The 26,549-nt window shown below is 37.5% G+C and overlaps 5 protein-coding genes across 7 annotated transcripts; 2 read left to right on the plus strand and 3 right to left on the minus strand.

Moving 5' to 3' along the window:
- Positions 1-2,269: 2,269 nt before the first annotated feature.
- LOC124416479 (egalitarian protein homolog) lies at positions 2,270-11,118 on the minus strand. 2 transcript variants are annotated; one of them, XM_046897595.1, is made up of 6 exons: positions 10,845-11,118; positions 8,756-10,281; positions 4,542-4,622; positions 3,606-3,850; positions 3,052-3,437; positions 2,270-2,794 (listed from the first exon to the last, which is right to left on the minus strand). In XM_046897595.1, exons 2-6 carry the CDS (start codon positions 10,169-10,171, stop codon positions 2,430-2,432), a joined length of 2,493 nt encoding a protein of 830 aa, XP_046753551.1. In that variant the 5' UTR covers positions 10,172-10,281; positions 10,845-11,118; the 3' UTR covers positions 2,270-2,429. The 2 variants fall into 2 exon arrangements, with proteins under 2 accessions (XP_046753551.1, XP_046753552.1); XM_046897596.1 differs by having other exon boundaries at positions 8,756-10,476.
- Positions 11,119-11,678: 560 nt separating this feature from the next.
- LOC124416483 (dolichol-phosphate mannosyltransferase subunit 3) lies at positions 11,679-13,231 on the plus strand. The gene is made up of 3 exons (XM_046897600.1): positions 11,679-12,160; positions 12,686-12,913; positions 13,030-13,231. The coding sequence occupies exons 2-3, from the start codon at positions 12,686-12,688 to the stop codon at positions 13,087-13,089; spliced, it is 288 nt and encodes a 95-aa protein (XP_046753556.1). The 5' UTR covers positions 11,679-12,160; the 3' UTR covers positions 13,090-13,231.
- On the plus strand, positions 12,177-26,162 carry LOC124416482 (cytochrome c oxidase assembly factor 7 homolog). The gene is made up of 4 exons (XM_046897599.1): positions 12,177-12,192; positions 25,052-25,186; positions 25,260-25,394; positions 25,585-26,162. Exons 2-4 carry the CDS (start codon positions 25,084-25,086, stop codon positions 26,052-26,054), a joined length of 708 nt encoding a protein of 235 aa, XP_046753555.1. The 5' UTR covers positions 12,177-12,192; positions 25,052-25,083; the 3' UTR covers positions 26,055-26,162.
- Positions 13,180-16,928, minus strand: LOC124416478. The gene is made up of 4 exons (XM_046897594.1): positions 14,428-16,928; positions 14,241-14,354; positions 13,853-14,015; positions 13,180-13,777 (listed from the first exon to the last, which is right to left on the minus strand). The coding sequence occupies exons 1-4, from the start codon at positions 16,642-16,644 to the stop codon at positions 13,608-13,610; spliced, it is 2,664 nt and encodes an 887-aa protein (XP_046753550.1). The 5' UTR covers positions 16,645-16,928; the 3' UTR covers positions 13,180-13,607.
- On the minus strand, positions 17,348-24,864 carry LOC124416480 (osmotic avoidance abnormal protein 3-like). Of its 2 annotated transcripts, none has more exons than XM_046897597.1 (5): positions 24,708-24,864; positions 22,157-22,228; positions 19,613-20,866; positions 18,598-19,315; positions 17,348-18,013 (listed from the first exon to the last, which is right to left on the minus strand). In XM_046897597.1, exons 2-5 carry the CDS (start codon positions 22,226-22,228, stop codon positions 17,586-17,588), a joined length of 2,472 nt encoding a protein of 823 aa, XP_046753553.1. In that variant the 5' UTR covers positions 24,708-24,864; the 3' UTR covers positions 17,348-17,585. The 2 variants fall into 2 exon arrangements, with proteins under 2 accessions (XP_046753553.1, XP_046753554.1); XM_046897598.1 differs by having other exon boundaries at positions 17,665-17,894.
- Positions 26,163-26,549: the final 387 nt, after the last annotated feature.

A 26,549-nucleotide genomic window follows, 5' to 3' on the forward strand; every position in this document is an offset into this window, starting at 1 on the left:
CGTATTAGGAGACAAATTTGATGTATTACATGTTTATATACACACTCGCGTCTGTAACTGACCATGGATATACGCATAACTGGGCAGTAACAGTTTGAAATGAATAATGCACACATATTATACGTATATTCATGTTGGAGTACACTGTTTAACAACATTATGTATACATTTGTGTTCGTGTATCACAATGTCACTGTACTATGTTCAGATTCAAACTGAAAAAAATAACATTATGTTATTTCTGTAATTGTTAAATAGAAAACATTATTGATTATTATTTACATTTCGATTCGTTGGAAGTCCACCTTAAAACGATGTTCTACGCTGCACTTAGTATTTTCCTATAGACTAATAGTTATTCTTAGTAAGCAATATAAAAATCTTCCTTGCAATCCAACCTTGTATTAAATAGTTAAAATACAGGACATTGCTCCTCTACCCATCATAATTCCCGGATAACGTTTTTTTTTCTTTTTTTTTCAACTTTTTTGTTATCTTTTGTCGTGTTTTTTGTAAGTTTATTTAATTTTTTTGCATATTCACACAAAATTTGTACAATACTGCAAATTTGTGGAATATATTTTCAAATAATTTTTCCGCACTCGGCGAAAACTGTCTAATGATAACTGTGTTATTATAAATACAATAAATGATTGAGTTAGTTTGGGTTCTTATGCATGTTCAAAATTATCATATTGGAATTTGTACAAAAATAATAATAATTGTGGTGCTGCTCTCAGAACCATGTACATTCATGTGTCTAGAAACTACAGTCTAGCAATGGTCGTTTAAAAATTGTATAATTCATCACTTTGAATGACATTTTCAAACTGCATAAGATATCGAGCTTGCTACTAAAGCTAATGCAAACCTTTCGGCTCTTAATCGGTATAATTATTAGAATGGCCACAAAATTGATTCTACTAAAGCAGTAAACAATGGCTGTTTAAACAATGTTAATTCACAAATTGAATTTATTTATTTTTTCCTGATTCTCTAAGAAACGTATGTATAATATTCTGTATACGTATATTACGTTTTAGACGATTGCATCGTCCTTCAACATTCTGCACTTATGCTTTTATCGCAAAAATCTTGACATCAGTGCGGTATTCAATAATAAATAAAATTTCAACTAGTTCTATAGGTATAGTTCTTACATGATTTGGAGCTTAACACAGAAACAAAAAAAATGTATGTGTACAACACTGACGAAACGCAAAAAATAAACTTCGTCTATATCATATATAATAGATGTATATGTTATATAAAGATTCACACGGCCCGTATACACGCGCACATGTGTATTTGTAGGTATACGCATTTAAATACACATATGCGAGTGGATCGTTATATATATCGATAATTGATTGTTAATCACATAAGTTAGAAACTTAGAAATCCTTCATCCTCTAAAAAAGTAATAACTGTAGTTTCCCGTCCAATAAAGGATATTTGCTACATTATATTATGCGAACGTTATAACATTAGTTTGAATTATTGTTTTTTGTTTTTTTTTTGTTTTTTTTTTTTAATAAATTCTTTAAAAATTATAGCATCACGAATGTTCTAAAGTAGGCCTACAGTTATTTGGTTCTAATTAGCAATTTCAATTTAACTTCCTTAAATGCGACTTTTTGATATGGCATATCGAATAACTTTCACGTTAGTGAACATTGCTAATCTATTGCATACTGAAAACATTGGTAAAAGTACTTGAATCCATGGTATTAATCTTATGGCTCTTCTACGATGCATTTTCAATTTTGTCTGATGTAATCTTAACACATGGTTTTGCCGAAGTTTTAGTGAACTTGGAGGTCTAACAGTGTGTTTACCACTTTACCATTATCACGTTTGAAACAGATGATTTGTGCGGCGAAATTTCATACTCGTTAATTAGACTTCTCATTTTAATTCTATCATATTATGATAATGAAAGATATTAAATTTTCGAGCAAGACCAAAACTTGCCCAAATGAATGGATATGTTTTCTTCCACTTCTATTACTTCCATGGAATAATTATTGAAAATAGAAGAACAGATAAAATTTAGCACTCTACAAGTCGCACCAATACCGTTTTGTTTCATGATTTTCGGACATCATTCGACTGGACCGAATTCGTCGTTATTCCTAATTGGTGTTAGTGGAGATAACTTTGTCATAAAAAAAAAAAACAACATAACCAGAAGTAAAGTAATATTTTCGTTAATTGTATGCTTTCGCACAGCTGATAACGCTAAAGAAGCTTCTTTATATCTCGCTACATACAATTGTCAATTCCGTTTCAGTTTAAATGCCATCAAAGTTGTTCCTTTGGCGTGTATGTACATAATTACGGCTTTATCACTTTGCTGTTTCAAACGTAGTCCAACATTAATCAGCCCAATAAGTTTTCAACGATTGAATATGTTTTTTCGTTTTGTTTTACTTTTTTGGCGAATTCAACAACCTCTCTCGTTCTTTGTCTGCTTCCGTAAAAAATATCCTCGTTATAATAATATCACCTGTACTCAAGGTTTGGCAGGCAACATGGTCAACTTTCATATTATTCTGTTGATTCCCAATTTGCTTACTACCATGACAAGTGCAGATGCATTTAAATGGAGAAACTTGAATATTGCTAGGTGGTGCCGGTGTGTCCGATGGGGCAGTGATTGTCGATAATATAGCTTCGAGACGTTCAATCTTTTCAAATCTGTCCATACGTCCATCCGATAACACTTCATCCATCATATGCATGGACTCCGTAAGGCTTGGTGGTTCTGAATTACGTGGAGATATTACACCACCTGTTAATGAACACAAATACTATACATATGCAGCAGCAGAATAAACTGTTCATTCATATAATTATAAAAAACTGAATGCAACATTTATTGTATGGTTATGGATGTTCCAAAATTTTTTTACTATACTAGCAATATCAAATTTTGTTGTTTATAGTTAAAAATGACACTGGATGCTGCCAAGAATTGTTTGGGAAAATTAAGAGCATAATTATATGTGAAATTTGTTTGCGATTCCGGCCAGGTCAAATTTTTCTTACCAGAATGAGAGTTTTCTGACGTATAGCTATCCAAGCTAGGGTATTCGGCATCCCCATTCCTCTCATCTTCATCATAATCGCTGCTGTCACCTTTTTCTTGCCCCAGGCTCTCGAGCTTTTCTAACTTTCTTGCAACTTTGTAGCTGCCCTTCAATTTTTCCTTTTCCTCTTCTGTTAATTCTAAGTATCTCAAAAGTCTGATTTCACGGTTACTGAGTACAATATTTTTGCCGGTAGTCTCTTCCATTCGTTTTCGTAAGTCAGCTACCTCAGTCTCGACTTTACGTTGCTTCTTACGTGATTTAACTTCAACAGGCTTTATGTGCATTTGCACCTGTTCCTCACATAGTTCAGAAAATAGTGTCTGCATTTCCGGTTTTATAAGTCTGCAACAAAAATATGATGAAAATTTTATTGTGAATTTGTAAAGTAGAGAAGCATTGCATCTAGAATACTGATAAGTAACGGAGCATAAATTTTCCTATACTCCTCTCTGTCGATAATGAGTTCACACATTTTTATAGTAATTTTTTATCAACTTGATTTGCACGTACCTTGACATAGCAGAGTATATTTGAGGAACCAAACTTAGAACATCACAGCCAGCATAGAGTAGCATATCCCGAGAAAGAGGTCTACGGGACCAATACCTTTGGTCTCGACGATACACATTTTTCAGCTGATCCTTCAGTGGGTTACATGGAGCACCATATAATTCGCAAAGCGCATTTAGATTAACATTCTTTACTTTGTACACTGGTTTGCCTGTTTCTTGATACTGTAGCACTGCGTGGGCGGCCTAAAAACAAGTTGAATCATATATTTATTAGCAAGTTGAGATAGAATTTATCGAGTAACTGTAAATTGTGAGATGTAAAAATAATGTAGAGTGTCCTGCGAATGGACATTCTCAAATATCAAAACTATTTTATATCCACCACGAAGATCTTTTTTCTCCTCAGAATGTGGCACACAGTATTTTTTCACCATTGTTGCCAGAATATTAATTGATATTTTTTCTGATTACATAAAATGACTATTGTTGTATGGAACTTTTACAGTGATGTTGTGCATTACGTGCCTGTTATAATCGGACGTGAGATTAGATTAGGAAAGAGATAGGAAATTGTTTGAGCATATTTTTGAATTTAATTTATTCGACGTATAACTTTGCACAAGAATAGTCAAATCATTTTACTGCAGAAACTTTAATTTTATAGGTTGCTGGGCATCCCGAATACTCTGCGAGACAGAGAAAGAGGTGAAATGGAGATTCCATAATTGCTAGTGTATGCACGGTTAAGTAGAAAGTCGTGAGAATACCATTGTTGACTAGGTTGAATGGTTTCGTGTAAAGTTGGTGAAAATAAATCCTATTACAAATCATATCACAGAGACATGAAGTTGTGGATACTATTAGCAGAACCATGTCAAAAAAACTGTATCATAATTTATAGCATAATTAGATACTCCTCGATTGCATTATGTACCTGTGTATCGAAGACGTTATTCAAAGTGATGCCAAATTGGTTGAATAGATTCACACTATCATTTCGACAATCATGGATAACCTGAAACATAAATTCATCTAAATTAAATATCTCTATATGTAAGTTTAATATGAATAGATTACTTTGCAATAGTCTTTTTATGTTATCTCCCACGCAAGCATAATATTGTTTTAAAGCTTTGGATGCAGATAAATGGATTTCAAATTCTAATTTTTAATTTTTCCGTTTTTTTGATTTACATTAAAAATTTTGCAAGTCGAGAAAATATCCAAAGAATTTTCTCCAGAACAAAGAATTATACTTTCTGGGACAAAGGCTACGTATGCATACATATATATCGTAAAATGATTGTTTCTGGATTGTCCTTGAATCTGTATATATTAATGAGGCAGCACCTCCCATATGTGGGACGTTGAAGGCTGGCCACATTGCTGACACAAATGCAAATTTTTAGAGAGCAATATAAATCTTGTAAATTTTGTGAAATACTTTTCAATTCAATTTTACTCACAATAAAAAATAATATTAATATTGGACAGTATTATGGGTGATGCACATATTTATATTTTAGACACTTCAAGCATGATGAAATGAACTAGATTACAACAATGCAAATTTGACTAGTGATAATCTCCTGTCGTTTTTCATTTCTGCAGAATCAACTTATTTTATCAATTATTAGCCAATGGACTTGAAATATTGACTTTCTTGGAAGTATAAAAAAATTTATGAATGTATTGGAGAAGTAAAAAGGTAATACTGAACAGGAAAGATGAGAAATTTCCTAATGTCGACCTAAAATCATAGGTGCTCGTAACTCTGAATTCTTTATAGCACATGAACCCGCTCTACTGCAGAAACATTTTAGCCTGATTATTATTTCAGTAAGCTTTCTTGCTGGAATCTTATTTATGAGATTGCTGTTAGTTTTTCCTTCACTACATTAAATTTTCAAGACAACCTTTGGTCAATGAGTTTACATGCTCCCTTGGATCTCACTGGAATTAATCTAAATCTCATTAATCAATAAAAATTAAAGGTTGATATTTCTTTTGAAGAAAATTGTGCTGTAATATTCAGTTTCAGTAAAATATGTCATAAACAAAGACAGAAATTAAAGTCTAAAGGGTCTGTTTTCAATTGCTGTAACCGATGTTAAACCAAAGTTGAATGTTTCGAAGAATAAAAACTAGTTAAATTTTTAATATTTTGACGTGTCATTAATAAAACACAACAATAGTAAATTTCCCTTGTCATCGTGCATTGAAATAAACAGACAGAGGATCAGTTTGTGCTGAGTCGCACGTATTTTATACAGTTAGCTTGAGAGTAGTTTGCCAATATAAATGATCTCTTGTAGAGAAAATATAATGGCATTGGAGAAGTGCAGTAGAATTAGCGAAATTGATTTTGAGACAACGTTATAATCAATGAATCTGGTACCAAGGTTTTATTTTCAAGTTCAAGATCACAAACAGTGCGAAGGTATGATGATAGTTATGCAAACAAGACCAAATGCCAATGACCTACAATCAAGCAAACATAGCAACAACTACTGTTTCACAACATTGAATGAATGGGTTTAACCTTGATATACGAAGTTATTTTTTTTTTTTTTTTGTATTTGAAACTACCCCATTCCAGTATTACCGAGGACAGTTGTTAGGAATATACGGTATGTATGCTGAAATTTATTTTGGATTCAGGTCTAGTGCCAAGTACTAGTTGCATGGCCTACTTGGGGACAATTAGCCAACGCGATTAAACACATATTCGCTAGGTGACCATTCTCGTTGTATGAACTCTATGACTGTATACAGTTGGCAGATACACACATCACTTGATAGCTACTAAAATTAGATTTATTGATTGCAAGATTTTCGTGTAAGGTGCCACAGAAATGTATAGGACCTGATATTGATCTATGAATGTATAAATACCCAGTAAAATAAAGGGCAAGGTATGTCAGAATCTCATAATAAAAAAAACTGGAAAATTATAATACAAGCACACTGAGAATCGAATAAATTGTAAATTTGGTATTATGGTCCAAACGTGCTTATAACTTTTAGTTGCTGTTCGAAAGTTACTATCTACAAGAATGATTGAGCTTTTGCTAACTTGTGTAGTTTACCAAGATTTGGCAGTTTATGCGCAAGGTGTAACATAGACTTTACCTGAACCATTAAATATTCAAAAATAAAAGGTTGTCTGTGGTCGGTTTCATATCTCACTGAGTCCTAGAATGTACAGACTACTCCCAAGGGAGATTCCCTGAAGTTACTACTCTGTTCCATTGCATGCTCCAGTTTTGAGCAGAGGTTCGTGGTCAAAGATATCACCACTTTTGGCAGAAATATTCTATTGTCATTATTATTTGAAGTTATTAGAAATTTCTTTTTCCAGCCTAAAGATATTGTATTACTTAAAAAATAATTACTTCTCTTCTTCTTTGATTACTGGGAATGGTTACTATATTGAAACACTAACATTGAGAGTTTGTAATGGCGGATATAAAATGGACACAGTGCTTTTTATGACATTTCATATATTTTAGTACGCCTACAGTAATACAAGACTGTAATGAAATTTTATATACAATGCTATATCTCACTATGATAAAAGTTACTTGGACCAATTCTGCCTTCCTGTCAATTTATAAACAGAATTGCTTTCCATATGTTTAAAATTCATTACCTGATTACCTCAATGTTTAGACTAACACCCCCAATTACTAATCACCACTATGTGTACTAAGGTGGTCCTTATTTAAAATTGGGACGAATTTTTTCCGGACCGCCGCTCAAATTAACTTCAGATAATTCAAAAATGATTCCCAAGTTTATTCAGATTTTTATCTCATCTCTAACTCGTGCCTGTAAGAGGGAGGATTTCCCCATTTGAAATGAACGTGTTTTGAACAGATTCTCAGTTTATTCTTTACTGAAAGAGTAATAATGTTTTAAAAAAATCTATAACTGCGCGACTTTAGTGAGCATTGGTGCTACTATCTGAAAAAAAAATTCACATCATCATACCAGATAATCTAGACAAAATTGCACTTCCTCTAAAGGGAAAAAACTCAGGTTGCGACTGTGTGCAATTTGTCGGGATTGCATGGTATAATCATGTCAATTTTTTCTCAGATAGTAGCCTGTTAAAACCTCGCAATTACAGATTTTTTTGAACATTATTATTCTTACAAGAAAATATATGGTGATAATGTGTCCGAAACGTGTGTATTTCAAATGGCAAAATACACCTTCCAACAGGCACCGGTTAGAGTTGAGATAACAATCTGAAAAAATTAAGGCATTGTTTTTGAATTATTTAAAGTTGATGTAGGGAGCGGCCCAGAAAAAAATTGATAACACCCTAAATAAGGACCACCTTAATGTAAACAGAACAAAAGTACATCCAAGTCTATGCTAAAGCTCCTCTGTTCATGAGAATTTGAATCGGATTCACTTTTTTTTTACTTTAAAATTTCGAAAACACAGTATCGGCATTACTTTGGCTAATTGCTGGGCTTTATTTATTTTGGTAAACGGCTTTTGGGCAATTCTATAAAGCAAATAAATTTGGGTTAACATATACATCTCTAATTGACAACAGTACTGGTTAAGAAAAATGCATTTGAAAGAAAGAATGTCATGGTTGATTATACCAGAAGGTAAAAAATTGATCAACTGCTTATTGATGATTGCTGTTACTATTATGACACGTGATGTCAATGACATAGCTATAGTATATACACTTTGAACTTTTGGTAACTTGATACTAAAACAATATACAGTTTCTAATGACCAGTGAGAATTGAATCATTACAAAATAGTCATTCTGGAATGAGGTAGTCTGAATAATTTGTTGAAGAGGAAATTAGAGTTGCAATAAAGTAAAGCAAGTGTAAGCAAAGTTAATTCAACCTTGTTTCAGTTTATGCAATTCCATACCCATACGATAAATTTCTACCCAACTTGACGCTATTGATAATATGTACCAGAAAACACTGAGTATCAAGCACAAAGTAAATATTAAATATTGGAACAAGCAGATGCGTACAGTTACTAAACATATTTTTTTCAACTGAACAAGTTTAAGTTAAAAATGAGATAATGGAAATAATTTGGTTGTACAAAATAACGTCTACTTCTGTAAAAAAAGGTGTCAAGAAAATTGTTTATGATTCTTACCTTAATAACACTGTTGCTTTCGAGTAACTTCTGAATACCTCCACTTTGAACAAGACTTGGACATGTAACCAAATCGAAAACGTAAGCTTGTCCAGTCATAGTCCCAATTTGGAGAAGCGTCAACTGACCTTTAACGCCTAAGTTAATGCCTTCACAATCGAAGGAAACAATGACTTTACCATCATGTTGCAGTCTTCTGGGATTCATGATGTCCTCAATTATTTGTAAACTTTCTTTCGGATTAACAACGACCCTCGTTTGTTGAAATACCTTAAGCTTCCATGCTTCGCCCATTTGCACAGTTTGCAAATTACGATCTTTTTCAGTGTTGTCCGCTAGTGTTTTCATTACCAATGTATTTATTCTTTGCTTTAGAGTTTGCTGCTGTAAACTCAGCGGTGGTGAATTGTTATTGCTTTCCGTTGAAGTAGGTGATATGTTTTGGAGAGAGTTTGGTTGGGACACTGAATTATTTGAAGTGATTGAATTTGGCTGTGAACTCTGTAGAGACACTTGGAGCGAAGTAGGCTGAGATGTTTGTAGCGAATTTGGCTGCGATCTGTTGTTATTGCAGTTTGGTATTCCTGGGCTGGTGGAACTCTTTATTTTAACATGGCAGTTATCAATTGTGAATGTCTTTGGCCGGCTTATCAAAGTAACAAGATTACTTTGAACATGGAAGGCATCGGAAAACATTTTCAAAAACGTTGACAAATCCTGAGGTGTTTTGAATATCGAAGTCCAAGTTTCTTGGGGGAATTTCGAGGTAACAAGATGAAATAACTGATCTACTAATATTGGTCCTTTGTTTTCGATACATTGCGCAAAAAAGTCAAGTAGCCTAGCCGTTATTTCAGGGTCGATTGTTTCTGGTTCCAATTCACGGAATGGTTCAGCTTTCATGCCTTCGTACTGTTTCAAAACAACGTTGTCTTCTGTAACGGCAAAGGCGTCGGGATATTTCATGAGAAAGTCTCGAAACTCTTTGTAATGCTGTCCAGAAATGTGTCTGACCTCGGAAGAAGCTTGCGACCTGTGACCTAGAAGACTTTTGATTGGTACTTCCGTTCCGATTCCATATTGCATCAGTTTCATTGAAAAATACTCGACTGCTTCCTGGGCGTAATCTCTCTTCCCTCCAAGATTTGATCCACTATCCTCAGCCACGACAGGTTGGAAGGTATTTACAAAAACATAGTCACCGTCGATTGAAAACAAGGCTGGGTATTTGGCGAGGAATTTTTTCAGTCCACTCTGAGAGCCACCGGCAATTTGTCGCATCTCTTTAGTAAAGCCCTTCGCTCCAAACTGGCAGCTTAAATCGTGCAGAGTTCTCGGGCCTCCCTTGTCCATCAGTCGTTCGAAAAAAAATAGCAAAGTCATATTGCGAACCAACTCATACTCAGAGCTATCCATTTTCTTTAAGGGCTATTTTTATTACGATGAGTGTACTGCAGCTTCTGCAGGGTTGATATGGTGCGCTTCGGGGTAGAAGTCCAATCTTGATCTGATCTGGCTTGAAGTCACTTTAATTGTGCATAAAAGAAATATTTATACTGAATTATTCAGGCAAAAGATTTTTTCTTTTTTTGTAATTAACGCGTGGAAGGGATTCCGAACTTTTGATTTTACTACTTCCATGTACATTTAGCAGAAAAAAATTTTGCTATGTAAGATTAAGAGAAGAGTAGTAGTTGAGCTTACATTAAGTCTAAAATAACCTGTTTGGCATACAAAATGTTGATATGGGTGTATATAAATACCGTTCCCATAATAACAAAGCAAATAGGTTTTCCTGACACGTAATATTTTTGTCTCGCTGTCTAGATAAAGATTTTAAAACTGAATAAATACAGTGTGTAAGAAATAAAAACATCCAGATAGCAATTTTAAAATTCCATGGATTTAATATTCACACGAAAATCCGGATAAAAATTTGAGGTTAGAATATTAGCACATTTAATATGCACGATAAATTTGGGGGTTAGTATTTCGTGAAAAAAGTAATGAAATCACGTAAATACTTATTCATCGCAAAAATTACAAACTGTCACGATAAAATTTCCCCCGAACAGGTACAATTTGTTACCTCGGATAGAGCTCAGCTGCAACGAAGACCGAGCTTGGCCTCAATTATCTTTGATTCCGGAGAAAAACAGGCTGGGCAAGCGAAAAATTTAGAAAAAAACCGATCCCACCATAACAGAAGCACCTGAAATATATTTAACCACGATATCAGCCTTCGCCCGCGGCCACACGGTACACACACAGCTCATAAAATACTATGACATTTTCGCATGAACTTCCACGATCGCCATATTGGCCCGAAGAGCCACAAGAATGTCTGCCTGGCGATGCAAGTGACGAGCGAACGAATTGGTTAAAGGGAGGATGGGATGGGGGGGGGGGGGGGGGGGGGGGCAAGCATATGTCAAGTGAATACCACAAGAGTCAAGCAAGCGTCTCGTTCGAAATGTCGTGGGTGTCAGACTTAATAGAGAATATAATGCGATATTATCCTCCCGAATGAATTTGTTCCAGACCCCATTGTCAATATCATTCAATCTCACGAATTTGAGGGTTCATTTCCGTTGCGTTGGCATGGAAGTTATTTCCGAATGTATTATACCAAAAAATTGCACTGCAGGGTACGACCGCGGTACATCTTCGCTCTGTTTACCTTGCTGACTTGAAATTCTTACACCATTACGCAACGCCTAATTATTCTACTTGACAATAGAGACCAGCTTATGTATATATATACCTATATGCATAGAATAGCACATACGATATGCAATTCGCATATTTATCATGTTACAACGCTTGTGTAACTTTGATAAAAAATTTCAAATGATAGACGTTTGAGCTTTGATTATCATCCGTATATATATAATATCGTTTGTAACATCCAGCTTCAACTTCACAGTGATTAATGGGATGCAATATGTTATGTATAGCAATCATACGCAATGGTCGAAACAGTTCTACAGGCTGCCATTCATAAAATAAACAAGACACGTATATCGTCTGAATAGTGAATTTACTGCTGGGAAAAGCGCACTTTAACGTTTGTGAAGTGTGTTATATCACTGAAATCAAAAAGAAAAAAAAACGTTAGTAAAAACTATTGATGACGTTGATGAATAGTGCGCATTATTTAAACACGACAATGATCGAGGATTAGGAGATTAAAAATAATTTAAAGGTCTATGGCCTTAATCAGCTGACCGCCTGTGGATGACAGCTGGCATCTAGCTATGTTCCACTTCCTGTTTCGAACACGATAACTCATTCATTTCGCCGCTTGCGGACGTGGATTTAAAAAAAGGGAGTTTACGTATTAACGTCAATATTGCAACTAGTAATTCGTGTTATAATATCACGGAGAATTTAATCGAAAGAAATGTAAGATTCATGCATCTTCTAATGTCTCTTTTTGATCATCACCTTCCAAAACTTAACCTAAAAATGTACCTTTTAAATGCTTGAAAGAACTTTTGATTTTCTTAACTTGAGTTTGGCGATACTTCGCTATCTGTACGCCACCGTATAAATATGCAAGAGCGATTCTATTGTTTATTTTTACAGATATCTTGTTATAAGGTTAATTCAATTGCTTGTGAACCATATTCAGCGATCTTCAAATTTTCAAACCGTAACGACTTGTTTATGGTCATATTATTGAAAAAAAATACATCTTCCCCGTAGTTCTTTTGGTGTTTACATCTAATTCCTAATTACTTCGGAACATGACACTTCTTTATCCTCTTGACGTGTTTTGCGGCATTCTTCTCTGTTCTCTTGACACGTTTCAAGGTAATTGAGAAATCAGATGTAAATACCAAACGCAACTCTAGTTGTACAAAATCATGTGACGCTAATAATTGAGTGCCTTACTAACATTTTGTTCTTGTTTCGTTCTGTTTTAAGATGACAAAGCTTATGGAATGGGTTTTTGTGGCCACAGTATTTTTCAGTATATGGACAGCTGCAATCACTGGTAGTACCCAATCGACACTCCTGATTAAATGGCGAACACCGATACTATACCTTCCCCTAATATTAATCATACTCTTTGGCGTATATGCTGCAAGTGTAGTTCTTTACCGAACTTTCACTTTCAACAATTGTGAAGAAGCTGCTGTAGAACTCCAAAAGGTAAGCAATGAATTTGGGATTACACGTGGCATCCTGGTTGACAAAAACAATTTGTTCTGCAAAACTTCAAGTCAATCCACTTTACACATTGTTTAGTACCTATTTGTATATTTCAGGAAATAAAAGAAGCCAAAGCCGATCTCCGTAGCAAAGGACTTGTCCTTAAAGAAGATTAAAGCTCAAATCTAAGTATCTCATGTCTCGTCACTTATGTGTGAAGCCTATCATCATCCAGCAATATAATCATTAATTTTTTGCAGCTCATAAGACAATAAGATCTGTAATTTCGTAATCCAATGTTTCAGTGGTGATTTTCTGAAGTATGATGTAAACAATTTTAGTTTTGACATATTCTGAGTATCAATGTAAACAATGCCAATATTTGTATCCAATTTTCTAGTACATCAAACCTAAACCGTTTAATCCAGTAGATTTAAATAAACACTCATTGTCAATCTAAATAACGATATTCACCTTTTTTCCTGTATAAACTTTCATAATATTTTAGTTCCAAAATACCGAATTAAAATGTGATCTTCAATTTATTACAATAAAAAAATATGTATATGTACATATATTACACAATAATGTACCAGCAAATTGGAAAAAACCCGGATGCAAATAAAATTTTGGTAAACATATTAAAAATGTACTTTGTAAATTTAATCTGTATAGTTTTTGTTTTTGGTACTCATCAGGTTTTATCTTCATAAGTTGCACCGAAAAGTGGATGTCTTATCTTCAAATTTTTCGGAAACGGAACAGCTGTTTTTGGAGAAGGCAGTTCGGAAGGAACTAAGTTCGAATCAGACATAACTGAGATCTTCTGACGAAACTTCATATGGCCTTTAGATCGGATATTAACTGCAATAAAAATAACATGCAAATATCAAGTGGTGATGTAAATGGAATGAAATCGTAGTATAATAGTAGACGTACGGATTTTATAGTCGTTTTTCCGCTTGCTTGTGGTCAAAACACAGGACAGATTGCAAACCCCCTTGCTAGGTTTGCTTGAAACTTTGTAGCAGTCATCTCCGAATTTCAAAACACTCTTCCCTCCAAGTAGGATAGTTTGACTTTCAAGATCTTTTGGATTGATCTAATGTAAACGATGTTCATGAAAAATTGAATGAGATGTATTAATACATGTTTTTGAGTCGTAGGGTATTTAGAACATGTTTGAAGCTACTATTACCAAATACTGCAAAATAATATGACATGTAGGACTGGTAATCTATATTATCCTTTTGAATCAAGTTCAGTTTTCACAGGAGTCATGATATGAACGTAAAAATTGATAATTACACTACGAGTTTCATCTTACCATATTTGGAACATCCATAATCCAAATTTCATCATCGTCGCTGATGTCCTTCAATCGGAAGTAAGCCTTTGTTGTATCCTGTTCCACAGCTTCTATGTCAGCAAATTCTTGTAACTAGAAGTGATAGGAAAAAATATTATTAGGTAGAAAGTAACGACTGACTTGTGTTCTTTACAAATAAGCTTACATTTCGTGGCCTGTGCCTTTTTTTCGTTGAGTGCGCAATTTCTTTACTTTTGTCGGATTGCAATTGGTTCGAAGAATCTCCTGGAGTTTCGTGCTCATGCGGAATAATTCCATATTGCTCATTAGTACATTGTCGGGGTTGTTTGCTTGCACAAGATGAATTTACGGAGAGATTATGATCTGTATCACTGTTTACAATTCGTCTTTTGGCACGTTTAGACTTAGAAGAAAGCAAGCCCTCTCCGAGAACTGAACGCTTGTTCGTATTCTGTGAAATAACTTTCAATGAATTATATTCTTTAACAGAATCATCGGCATTTGACGACTGTGCATTCCTAGTTTTGAATGGTTCATTGGTTGATTCGTTGATGTTCTTTCGTCTTTGACTGGAAGCGGAAAATAATTCTTCACTTGGTGATACTGATTTATTCTTAACATTGTGTTGATTATCCATCAATCTGTTTTTGATCTCCGAAAGTAATTGCTGTTTAACAGTATTTTTTACATCCTCATCATATGATCTATTAAAACAGGACGAAATGCTGTTATTCAATGATCGATTTAACCTTTGTGACTGAATTTCCGATGATGCACACCTCTCAGAGAAAGCATCACTTTGTGATTGGTCTTCGTCTGCTGATATTAATTGGCTTTCTCTAAATTTGTTCACATTCTGTCGAGTAGACGTCAATATATTGGAGCAATCCTCAGTATCCACCAACGAATTCAATGGTTCCTCATATTCTGAAGGTGATACAGTTTCGACAAACTTGTTCACGTGTTTCGATATCGCACAGTCAGAGTCACTTATGGTCCGAAGTTTAGTCAATTTTCTAGAGTGACACTCATTAAAAGATTCATATCCTTTTTTATAATGGTCAATTGCTAATATTTTCGACTTATTTCTACCATTCTTTGGGATGCTCTCGATATGAAATTCATCTTTTAAATTCTCATCTTGGTTTTCGCTGAGTCCGAGCCCTAGGCTTGTCTCATTATCCAAGTTGCTATCAGGTAGTTTTTCATTTTTGAAAGGAATCTCACATTGTAATTCTGACTGCGAAGTATTCAAGTCTTCGCATAAGATGGCAGCATTTGTGGCCTCATCAGGTTTGATTGTAACAATTTTCTCTTGAGTTTTATTTGAAATCTCTTCATCGGTGGTTGTCCCATCATTACAGCCATCTTCAGGAATGCTATTTTTAGGTCTTATTCTGTACTGATCATCTAACACATCGGTATCAGAAAAGCTATTATTACCAGAATCTCGGTCCAGATTGTCAGCGGGTTTGTCAATATCACTTTTGAGATTAACATCGATGTTCTCTTTAATCTTCTCTCCATTCATTGCAAAAGTATCTACTGGAAGTGCTGAAATACCCATTTTCGAATTGTTTAGGCATTTTGAAGCTGTCCTTGATGTTTTTACATTATCTTCAACAGTGGTATTCATTTCATGCTTGTCTGGCTCCCGATTATCAGACTTGTGAGAATTATTATTGAATTTCAGAGAATTTACTGCTGTGTTGTCGTAGATTACGGGTAGTTCGCATTTGGAATCCAACCTGATGCTATCAACAGTTCCGATCTGGAGACTGGTAGCTTTATTATCTTCAACTTTCTTCAGTGCATCATCACCTGTTTGAACATTGTCTTCATTGATATTGCTATTAATTGGAAAAGAAATTATTTCTTGGCTCGGTGATTCTGCTTTGCATTCAATTGTTGGTACTTTTCGTCGAGATGGAAGCAGATACTTGCAAATATTTTCTCCCGAATAACTTCTAACTTCTGCTGCTGAACGAGATCTGGAAGATTTTGAGTGCGATGAAGATTTATTTCGTAATTTTGAGGTGACTTGTGGAGACTTTTTCTTCGTGTGTGATGGTGGTTTCCGCACGCACGACTTAAGGAATGTGCGTAATTGACGTCGCGATATTTCAGTGTGTATTTTTTTATAAGATTCATGATCTAGACCTGATTCATCATCCGTTTCAGCCTGGCTATCCTTGAACTCTTCAACGGATTTTCTCTTGAAGAACACGAACTGTTTGTACTCGCGTAGATTTCGTCTTCTCTTCAACTTAGAATTCAGGATTTTTGTTTGCTTGAGGATTTTCTTATCCAATGTCAATGTGTGTAATAATGAATTATCCACTAGCCTTTCGTAAACCGTATTTTCAACTGGCACCCAATGGTTCGTGTAACCCAAATTCATCTCTTCAACTTACACGTACGATTACCGACTTTATTATCACGAAATATGCCTTAACATCACAATTGGCAAGAGAATTATATTTCTTCACGTATTCATTATAGATTATAGATCTAGCATTCATAATTTATTAGATACAAACAATTCAAATTTATCATTTACGCGAGAGTGACAGCTTCCCCAGGAAAAATTTCTAACCAAACTTAACCTCGCTCATCGTTCAAACAGCCTCGAGCATGTCTTTGCGCTCTGAAGTAAGCAACTTCAGCTCATACAGTGCAGCCAGCATTAAAGGTCTCGCATCAGCGCACTAATTGCTGCCAACATGCCTGTAAGAAAAAATTAAGTAAGCGTAGGTCGATCGCGGGAAGATTTGAATGGTTCAAATTTGTAGCTTACATTGACTTGTTGCCTGAAGAATGTACTTCAACGATTAACTGAACAATATCCTTCAGTCACCGTTGAGCCATTCAGAATGAATTCGTTATCTCAATAAATGTCACTGAAGTTTATTTTCTTTTGAATGTTTGACCAAATAGCACATCACTGAAAAAAGTTTCTATACAATCTGATAATTTCGGCTGAATTCCTGTGTCAATAAAATACCGAAATATACTAGAATTTATTGTAAATAAATCTGCACCAAAAAGGGCAATTTCGACATAACGGGAATAATATATGAACGGAAGACATAATTTTTGGAATGTCAAAACAATAAATAGTTATTTCATTTTAAATTCATTTTCTTTCTATATACATATCATACACACCGATCACACTATTTCAAATTAATCTCACGTACAGCTGTAACATGTGATGTATAAGAATGATTTAAAGTCCCTGTCTTATATCTCATAAAATGTAACGTACTCATGCGAATCTTATGGATGTATTGAACATTTTGTCGAACCCTGTTCAAATCTGCACCGACATATCCTCTTTCTTCAGTAGGTGGGTGAGCGTGCGTGATGGGGGAGAAGATTCGATTCCAAATCCTGCCTTGGTGAGTAAACCGCAACAGGAGTAGGCGAAATCTTGACCCTCCGTAACGGGTAGGACGGAAGAGCCTCGAGTATACGTGGTGGAATTCTTTTCAGTTCCATCGTTGAAGAAGGACTCGGGTCCGCAGGTTTCAGGTTGACATCATCGATGAGCCAGTTACCGGATATTGTCGCATTTCCGAATAATTGGCGGGTGGCCGGTTTGCTCGCGGAGTCTGTGCTGGCCATGGTGGAAACCGGCGGAGCACTGCTCTGTAAATTCAAGGCGTTCAATTGCAGGTAGCTGTTCGCTCCAGAAACTGATTCGCCAGATCCACCAGATTTACTTTGCCGACCAACGTATTCCTGAATTTGCTTTACGTTCCGTTCACCTGAAGTGATAAATTCCAAAGGTGAGCCGGGCACACGCTTATAGATTTTTTCATTGAATAACGAAATTGAAAATTTCCGTCACATGGCATCTGCGTATAATAATGAGCACAGTTTTTGACCTAACTTAAAAAGTAGGACAATTAAGTCCGTCAATTATTTTTTATTTTTAGTTGGATTATAAACTTTCCAGCGCATCAGAGTCAACTGCGCACTGGATTGCCTGAAAATCCTATGCAGTGTTCGCAATTTTTTGACTGTACTAAACCCTGTCGAATGAGTACTTACGGTATCAGTACTGGATATAGAATTTGATACTTACAGGGTTTTCGCTTAGTTATAGTTGACAAAAAAAAGTGAGAAAAATGAGTTAATTTAAAAATCCTGGATCCACTTTTGAAAAGAAAACTATTTCGACGATTAAGGCTTATACCTATGTTTTATAGCGGAATGAGATGATAAATTTAGAAATGATATTTAGAACCCTTCAAGATGCAAAAAATGTGTGTCTTGAATAATAAGATAGATAAAACCATAACAAACGTGAGCTGCAAATGCAATTATACAATACACAACTGCAACTTACCAAGACTCTTAGCTTCCCGAGCGTGAGCGAGCAACGCGTCGACTCTACTTCTGCGAAAATATGCGTCTGCAATATCCTGAGGTTTAATATCGTTTACGGTGTTGTTGTTGTTGTCGTTGTTGTTATGGTCCGGTTGCACCCCCGACATAGGTTTACCCTCGACTTCACGGTTGGGTTGTGATAGCGTCGGCGGCGGGAGAGGAATACGAGGCGAAACGTCCGGTAGCCGCCACCGCGACAATTCATCGCACCAGGAAGCCGCGGCTCTGACAGCTTCGATGTCGCGAAAAGGGCATCCTGGTCTCAGGTGTGGAATCATCGCGTCGCACAATTGGGTGGCCAGGAGTTCTCGCCGAAGCAGATCGCGTCTCTCAGCATCCCAAGACGCTTGGAGATCCGCATTTTCGGACTCTAACTGTCGAGTCCGGCGAATCGCCCGCTTCAGTGCCTCCTCCGTTGACTTCAGCTGACCATAAACTTCGACCGCACCTTCGGTCCCTTCGCTGGTACCGGCCAGAGCCCCGGCTATTACCTCCAATCGTTTTCTCCGCCGCTCTCTTCGTTTGCGCGCTTCCTCGTCTCCCCGAGCTTCGCCACCGATGGTCAGTTTCTCCAGCCTCTTGAGGACCTCCTTTTTCGCGATTTCTCGCTTTCGTTTCCTCCTCTCTAGAACACCTTCGCTCTCGCAAACGTCTTTCGCTTCTGTTAATCCAGAACCCTGTTTGACATAGTATTTTGACATTTCAATTAGCCTTTCATTAATTCTAAATCATGGAATGCGAAAACATTATGACTAATTGCTGTTCCACGGATCGGAGGCTTACATATTAGTTGTACAATCTGTATAAGAAAGTATTCACAGTAGGGTGTCCTTTATTTAGGGTATTGACAAATTTTTTCCGGCACACCCCCAAGTCAAGTTCAAAAAATTCAAAACCTTTTGGGGTCGAGCGGGGAACAATTCGTCAATACCCTAATTAAGGAACACCCTAATGCACCTTAGACGGACATGTACCTCATATCGCGTTCGTAGGTTTTCAAGTTCCTCCTGAAGACGCTGAGCCGAGAGATTGGAATCCTCGCACTCTTTCCTCAGTCTTTGTACTTCTTCCTCGAAGGCAACTTGCCGGATCGTTTTATCCTCCGCCTCAGAATCGCTCTGTTCACGGCGATCCGTTAGGCTCGAAACCTTCCTATCGCCCTGGACATCACTTATCAATAATTCCGTCGCCGGATTATCGCTAGTCTCGAGTAGCTTCCGGAGACGCTGTAGTTCCAATTGATACTGCCTGAGCAAAGCGTCTTTGGGGTCCTCGTTGACGACCGGTTTGTTCTTTATGCACCGAGCCCTAGCCGCGTACCTCAATGTGCTCAACGTTTCGTCGGCGTCTATGTCGCTCGGACTGACGCAGGCGATCATCAGCGTCCTGGCGTTTCCGCCTAAACTGTCGCGCAGAAGTCTCGTCAGCTTGCTGTCCCTGTAGGGTACGTGTCTTCCGTTTCCCGCCGCCAAAGCGCTGATCACGTTCCCCAGGGCTGAGAGGCTCAGGTTGATACTTGCCGCCTCCTTGAGCCTCTCCCCCGTGGCTCCTGTTCTCCCCTGCCTCTCGGAGCCGGCGAGATCCACCAGATGCAGCATCCCCTTGCGGACAGCGCTGTTCTGCTTATCGTTTATCGCGATCGCCTCCAAGGCAAGCGTCAGGACCGCGTGGCTCCTGGAACTAGCTGCGTTCATCCGCGTCGCAGCAGCGGCTCTTTTCTGATCCCCTTGCACCAGGAGGCGACTGCATTCTGCAGCATCCTTGACGGTAACTTCCCTGAGGCCACCAGCCACGTATGTGCCGCGTGAAGGATCCTCCTTGAGCTGCAGCAGGTTTGAGGCACCGTCGCCGTCGCCGTCCCCCAGCAAGTCCCTCAGTCTTTCGTTGTAGATTTCTAAGTAGCTCAGAAGCGCGAGGTAACGCGTCTCTGATGATGACGTCGATGTCGCCTCGAAAAGGTGTTCCAAACTCCGCTCCACCACGCCTCGCATCGTGAAAGACTTTCCACATCCGGTTTGCCCGTAAGCGAAGACCGTCGCGTTGTAACCCTCTAGAACGGCCTCCACCACGGGCGAGCCAACCTGCTCGTACACGACCTCCGTTGACACGGTCTGATCGAAGACCGCGTCAAACTGGAACATCTTTCCTCCACCCCCGGCCCCGCCTCCGCCACACATTGGATTTTCTAGGGTACATGTCTTACCCTGCAGGTCTATCGTCAAGACATTCTGAAAAAAATAATGTAGTGATTGATTCTGGAAAATGATTTTCGCTTACAAGAACTTCTACTTCAAAATAAACCACGAGTCAATCGGAGTATGGGTATAAGTTTCAAAGTGAATAAGTAAGAGTTCACAGTATTTAAGCATTTATGAATTTATCCTTAGAAAATCAACGAGTTATTTTCATTTTTCGCGTACGAAACTAGAGCTTTCTTAAGATTGAACAAATTTTCCTCTATAATTGGGTTCCCAAAGAGATATACGGTCAAAAGCGTGGTCATGACTCATGATATCCGAAACAGAACGTTACTTCCTTAAACAATGCGCTAGATTTAAGTATACCACAAGAATCGTACATTTTGTTCTTGCACGACTTCTAACTGTCGTATTCATAAATGCTTAAAATGGTGAAAATTTATTACTGTTCAGGAGCGCTTCCGCCATCTACGACATTTTGGTGCAGAGGAGATCGGAATTATCAGGAGGAAATTTATGCTCTTTTTCAACAATGAACACCAAGCCATAGCAAGCATGGCATTCCTTTGATGGAGTGCCGTATAAGTAAAGACTAGGTCACCGAAATTAGGATTATTGACGGCGTAGTTTACACATGTGTTATTTCTGGAATTTATAAAAGGTGTCTAGTTCAAATGCAATGGGAATCGATTCCTGTAGGTGAACAGGAAGTCCCTTCAGCCGCAAACGCATGTTTAACTATAGTTAATAATGAAGAGGTTGCACCCGTGTGAAGGCCTGGCTCTGTCGTTATGACCTATAATACATTGTACGCCATAACCTGCGTCAGGTTATGTATATATACACCTGATATACCTACAGCTCCTGCACGTGGGCAAGGGGAAACAGGTTGAGGCAAGGGGTAGCGTTATGCATGTCAGAGGATATCGGCAGTCAGCGATGTATGTCGAATCGATAAATGCCTGGCCGAAGTAACGAATCGCTGGTTCAACCCTCCGATTACAAGATTGGCCGAGACAATCGGCCGTTTCAAAAATCGAACAGTCGTTGGGTTTCGGTGATTGGAAACACGTCACTCTCGAGTCATAACTCGGACATTTGATTAGCCAGGAAATAATATCCATACAAAGATGCAACAATATGATAATTGCGTGTTGTGTCCTCGTCGCTAGGGGCTACCTTCGGTCAATATCGATGGTCTTTTACTTATAGTACCACAAGAGGGAGGCAATTTGTGATTTTTCAAAATTGATTCTTGTGCACTTGACTATGTATTTCTAATTCATCTGACAGTCTAGAATTCAAGGAAGAAGCACTTACCCGACATCCTTCTTGCTGCTCCCGAACGGACATCGGCCTGCATCTTAATGCCACTTTGACGGACTCACTCATCTGCGTGCAAACAACAAAAAATAGTAACAATTAATGCATGACTTTGTTTTGTAATTTTCATGGAGAATGAATTGCACTCCTACAGGATAATCTTCAGCGTCGAAATAAAACAACCCATGGGTTACGCAAGACACTACGATACCTGTTCGAAAAGACCATGAAGAAATAATGTATGTTCCTTGCCACACGACAAACATAAATCAACGAAAAAACCCGAAGGTTGACCATACAGTCGTTGGCTAACGCTATCTTTACTCACGAATATTGAGTCTGAAGGTCCAAGCTATTGCAGGTGAATCTTATCAATGAATTATACAGAGCTATAAGTGAGCGAGTAGCAGCTGCAGCTGAACAAAAAACTCGGTCATATTACTGCATGAGCTGTGCAAAGACCGATCCAGGTTTGACCAAAGATCGCAACTGACAAAGTTCTGCTCTTCGTTAGTCGGAAGTTTTTAATATATACCCCATTATTCACGCGTTGTCGTGTAATTTATTTAGTATACGGATAATCGATCGATCCCCACGATAGACACGAGGTGTCACCTTTATAAGCGGGGCAACAACCGACCATCGCCTACCCCGAAACTCAAGGCTTCTTACCCTTGAACCCAGGCATCATGTGGTCAGGCGTTTCAACCTACACGCGTGTACCTTTACCTACACGTGCAAATGTACCGCCTCTCTAGTCAGTAGATGGCAGATAAAAGTGCTTCCACCCCTGTGTCGAAGGTCAGCTTTATGTTAATGCGCACCCCCAACTCCTCGCTGTTCGTAAATATCAAACGTAGGATAAGAGATGACCGGTTAGCCTACTCACTTAAGCTTTTACCGAAGATCGATTCAGCGAGCTTTCCAGGCAGTGAATCGAAACGGACGTACACACTGTTAGAAAAATTTAACTAAACAACATAACGTCTCAGCAGGTCCACTTCATATTTGTGCTATTTGTTACACTTGTGTTAGTGAACACATTTTGGTAACATCAACATTTAAATCGTCATATCAACATTTAATTAGTCATTTTTATGTTTTTTTCACTTGGCAATACATTAAGAAATGGTTGAACCAACCATATAATTTAAGTGGTCCTGCTGGGACATTTTTTTTTAACCGTATTTTTTTTTTTTATGACTCTGCCAAGTGCGTCTATTACCGTGAATTCTATCGGTGCACTGTAGTTTCGGCAACGACGATGCTAAGTGTTGTATGTTGGCGCGTCTGATTCGCGTGCAGATAACGTTCATTTATCTCTTACAGCCACGTCTAAGACTAAGCCTGGTGCTTGGACAGTGTATAATTGAACTAAATATAGCCATGAGATCTGTTAACGAGGATTCGTGTGAACTGTACAATGTAAAAATATTCAACATGTGAAAATAAAAATATGTTGCTAAATATAATTATAAAAATTAAATTTAGTGAACATCTGTTAAAAAAAAAACTAATTGTTCGGTAAACAAATAGCCATATTAGATAGAAAGAATTCACGTATATCGATTATTCAATAGATCATCGTTCTAGGAAACAGCGTGAATATGCGTATAAAAGAACAAACAAAAAATAGACATGGCGTGGTTTTTTTGTTGAAATCAGTACAATAACTTGATTTGTCGTATATAAAAGTTGACGATACAAAAACTGTAGTAAATTGACGTAATTGGTAATTAGTGTGACAATTTTTATTTCCGTACCCTTGTCAAATGCCCATAGAACTTTGGTACACTTATATTTTTTTCGCGAACAGCGTTACTATAGTTGTTCTCAAATAATTTATGCCGAAATCGGAAATAATGAGAAAGGTTTCCGACTGAGGCAGCAGTGGGGTCAAAAACCAAAAGCCTCCAGTCAAGGGTAACCTTATGAATCGGCGTAGATATAATTGTACTCGCGTGTCTAATGAACGATTTGGTTCGCAAATATAAAGCATGATGTTATTAGCAGTAGCTGTATCGCGTGAATTGGGCATCGAACTGTAGTGCCTGGCGTTTTTCCGAGACTTAACCTTGGGTGATGACGAATTGTGAAAACAGAACAGTTTCCAGTCACGCGAATCGCTTCGTGGTCGAACTTCACATACATATATGTATCGAACATACATAGTTTTTTAACCACGTCGCAGTTCACCTCATCATTATACCATCGATTGACGATGTGTTATTCAAGGGCAAGGATGGGTCAATTTTCACGTGTCAATTTATGCCGACTAAGCGCAATGCAAGCTCGCCTGCACGTAGGCAATTCATGTTACTTTTTTCGATAAGCGTTTATCCTGATCCCTATATTCATTGAGAGTTGCCTACGCGCAGGCGGATGCACCGATTACTCTAGAAGATCCGGAAGAATTATTCCCAGATGATTTTGAATTAATATTTAGGGTATTTAGGTGTCGGTGCGTATGGGAAAAAGCGAGACATGAATGTTTCGTATTATTGTGCTAATTAAAGTGCGCTTGAAGTTGGCAATTTTTGTTTTTCACCTCGAAGAATGCGGAGCTTCAATCAGGCTTCGTTGATCGCGGGCACTTCATGAGAACTCTGCCGAATCTGCATGTTGCCAATTCTCGTTACGACGGGGATATTCTATTCGCAAAGAGAACAATTTAGCGCAGAACACTGATCCACCCAAGTGCGCGACTAACTCTCGACTGACGGACTGATATTTCAAAAGCCTACAACGCTCGAGACTTCGAGACCACCACCATCATTCGAGATATCGAACTTGCGCACACCGATCTCTCCATTGATAGCCTCTCTTCTTCTTCCTCGTTCTCCAATAGTATATATATATCTATATATATAAGTGCTTTTTTCTAGTCATCTCTAATTCAAATTGCGGATTTATTGTGACAGGGCATGTCTGGCTACGACTTGAAAAGCCCTGAAGAGGTGAAAGAGTACCTTAAAAACCTTCACATCGAGTATAAATTCGGATGTCTCAGCGAGAAAAACCCGGAAAGTAATACCACCCTTTCTGCCATAACCTCATTTTGAAAGTATTCAATTTTCACATTCTCTGTTATTTTATTCAGCCTGTCACCTCCTCGGAGATTACGAAGAGAGTATAAGTAAGGACTATGCAAAATCGGCCAAAATCTACCAGGAAAATTGCGACGAGAGAAACTTCGGGCACAGTTGCCGAAAGTTTGGAGGTTATGCACTAATCGGTGAGATCAATCCCTGTACTAGATTATTTTAAAGTAGGCATAGAGAACTTCAGCTAAGATTATAGAAAATTTAATCTCAACCAAAGGCTTGAACATAAAATTTTTTACGAAGCATCCCGCTGTTCGGTATTTAATAACTACACAGTTTGCTTCTATTTTCTCTTCAATTTTATGTTAATTCCTTACAAAGGCAAGGGATTGGATGTGGAGTCACCTACGGAGTCTTACAAGTACCTGAGAAAAGGATGCGATGTTGGAGATATGCTATCCTGTGCTCATGCAGGAATTGTGGGAACATCCTCGTTTAAAATTGGAGAGAAAGAAGCTCCCATAGATTTCCCAACGGGACTTGATTTACTTCAGAAAACTTGCTACGAGCACAAATTGGAAAAAGCTTGCTACTACCTGTCAGGACTGTATCTTAGCGGGGTTCCGGACCACGTGGAAAAGAACATGAAGGAAGCTTACAAGGCTTCGTTGATATCCTGCGAGCTTGGAAATGCATACGCTTGTGCCAATTTGTCACAAATGCATGCACGTGGCGACGGGGTTCAGAAAAATTCTGAACTTGCCGAAGCCTTCAAGAATCGAGCACTCTCGATTCAAAGGGCCTTGAAAGAAGCTAAACATATACCATTTCAGCAGGGTATGGGAAGCTAATGTGATTGCCAGTACGTTTGATGAATTACTGAGACTTATTTCGTTGAAGTTTAAATGTACATTTATTAGTTTTCAATTATAGCAATAAATTAATTATTTTACGTTTAATCCTTGTTGTGAATATCTACCTACTAGGATAGTATAAAAAACATTCATCTTACTCTTTTTACTCTGGTAACACGAATTCTTAAAACACCTGCTAGAGGATTAAGGTTCACACATCTTTCAGTTGTACTCAAATCTGTAGGTTATCTCAAAATCCGTAATTTTTTTGGTTCATCTATTCGAGATGGTTTGAAAATTCAGAATTAAGTTTTCTATAACAACTTGAAAAAGAGCTGGCAAGAGACCCCAATAGTGTCAATTTACTTCAGTTGAAAGTAAAAGGAGGCGATTTTTCGTTGACGTGGTAATTGAATTTATGAATTATCGCTTACACGTCACTTCAGTGGCCTATCAACTGGTGCAGGAATGTGACTAGAGTCTGGTCGAAGA

This window comes from Diprion similis, chromosome 2 (assembly GCF_021155765.1).
Source record: "Diprion similis isolate iyDipSimi1 chromosome 2, iyDipSimi1.1, whole genome shotgun sequence".
Lineage (NCBI taxonomy): Eukaryota > Metazoa > Arthropoda > Insecta > Hymenoptera > Diprionidae > Diprion > Diprion similis.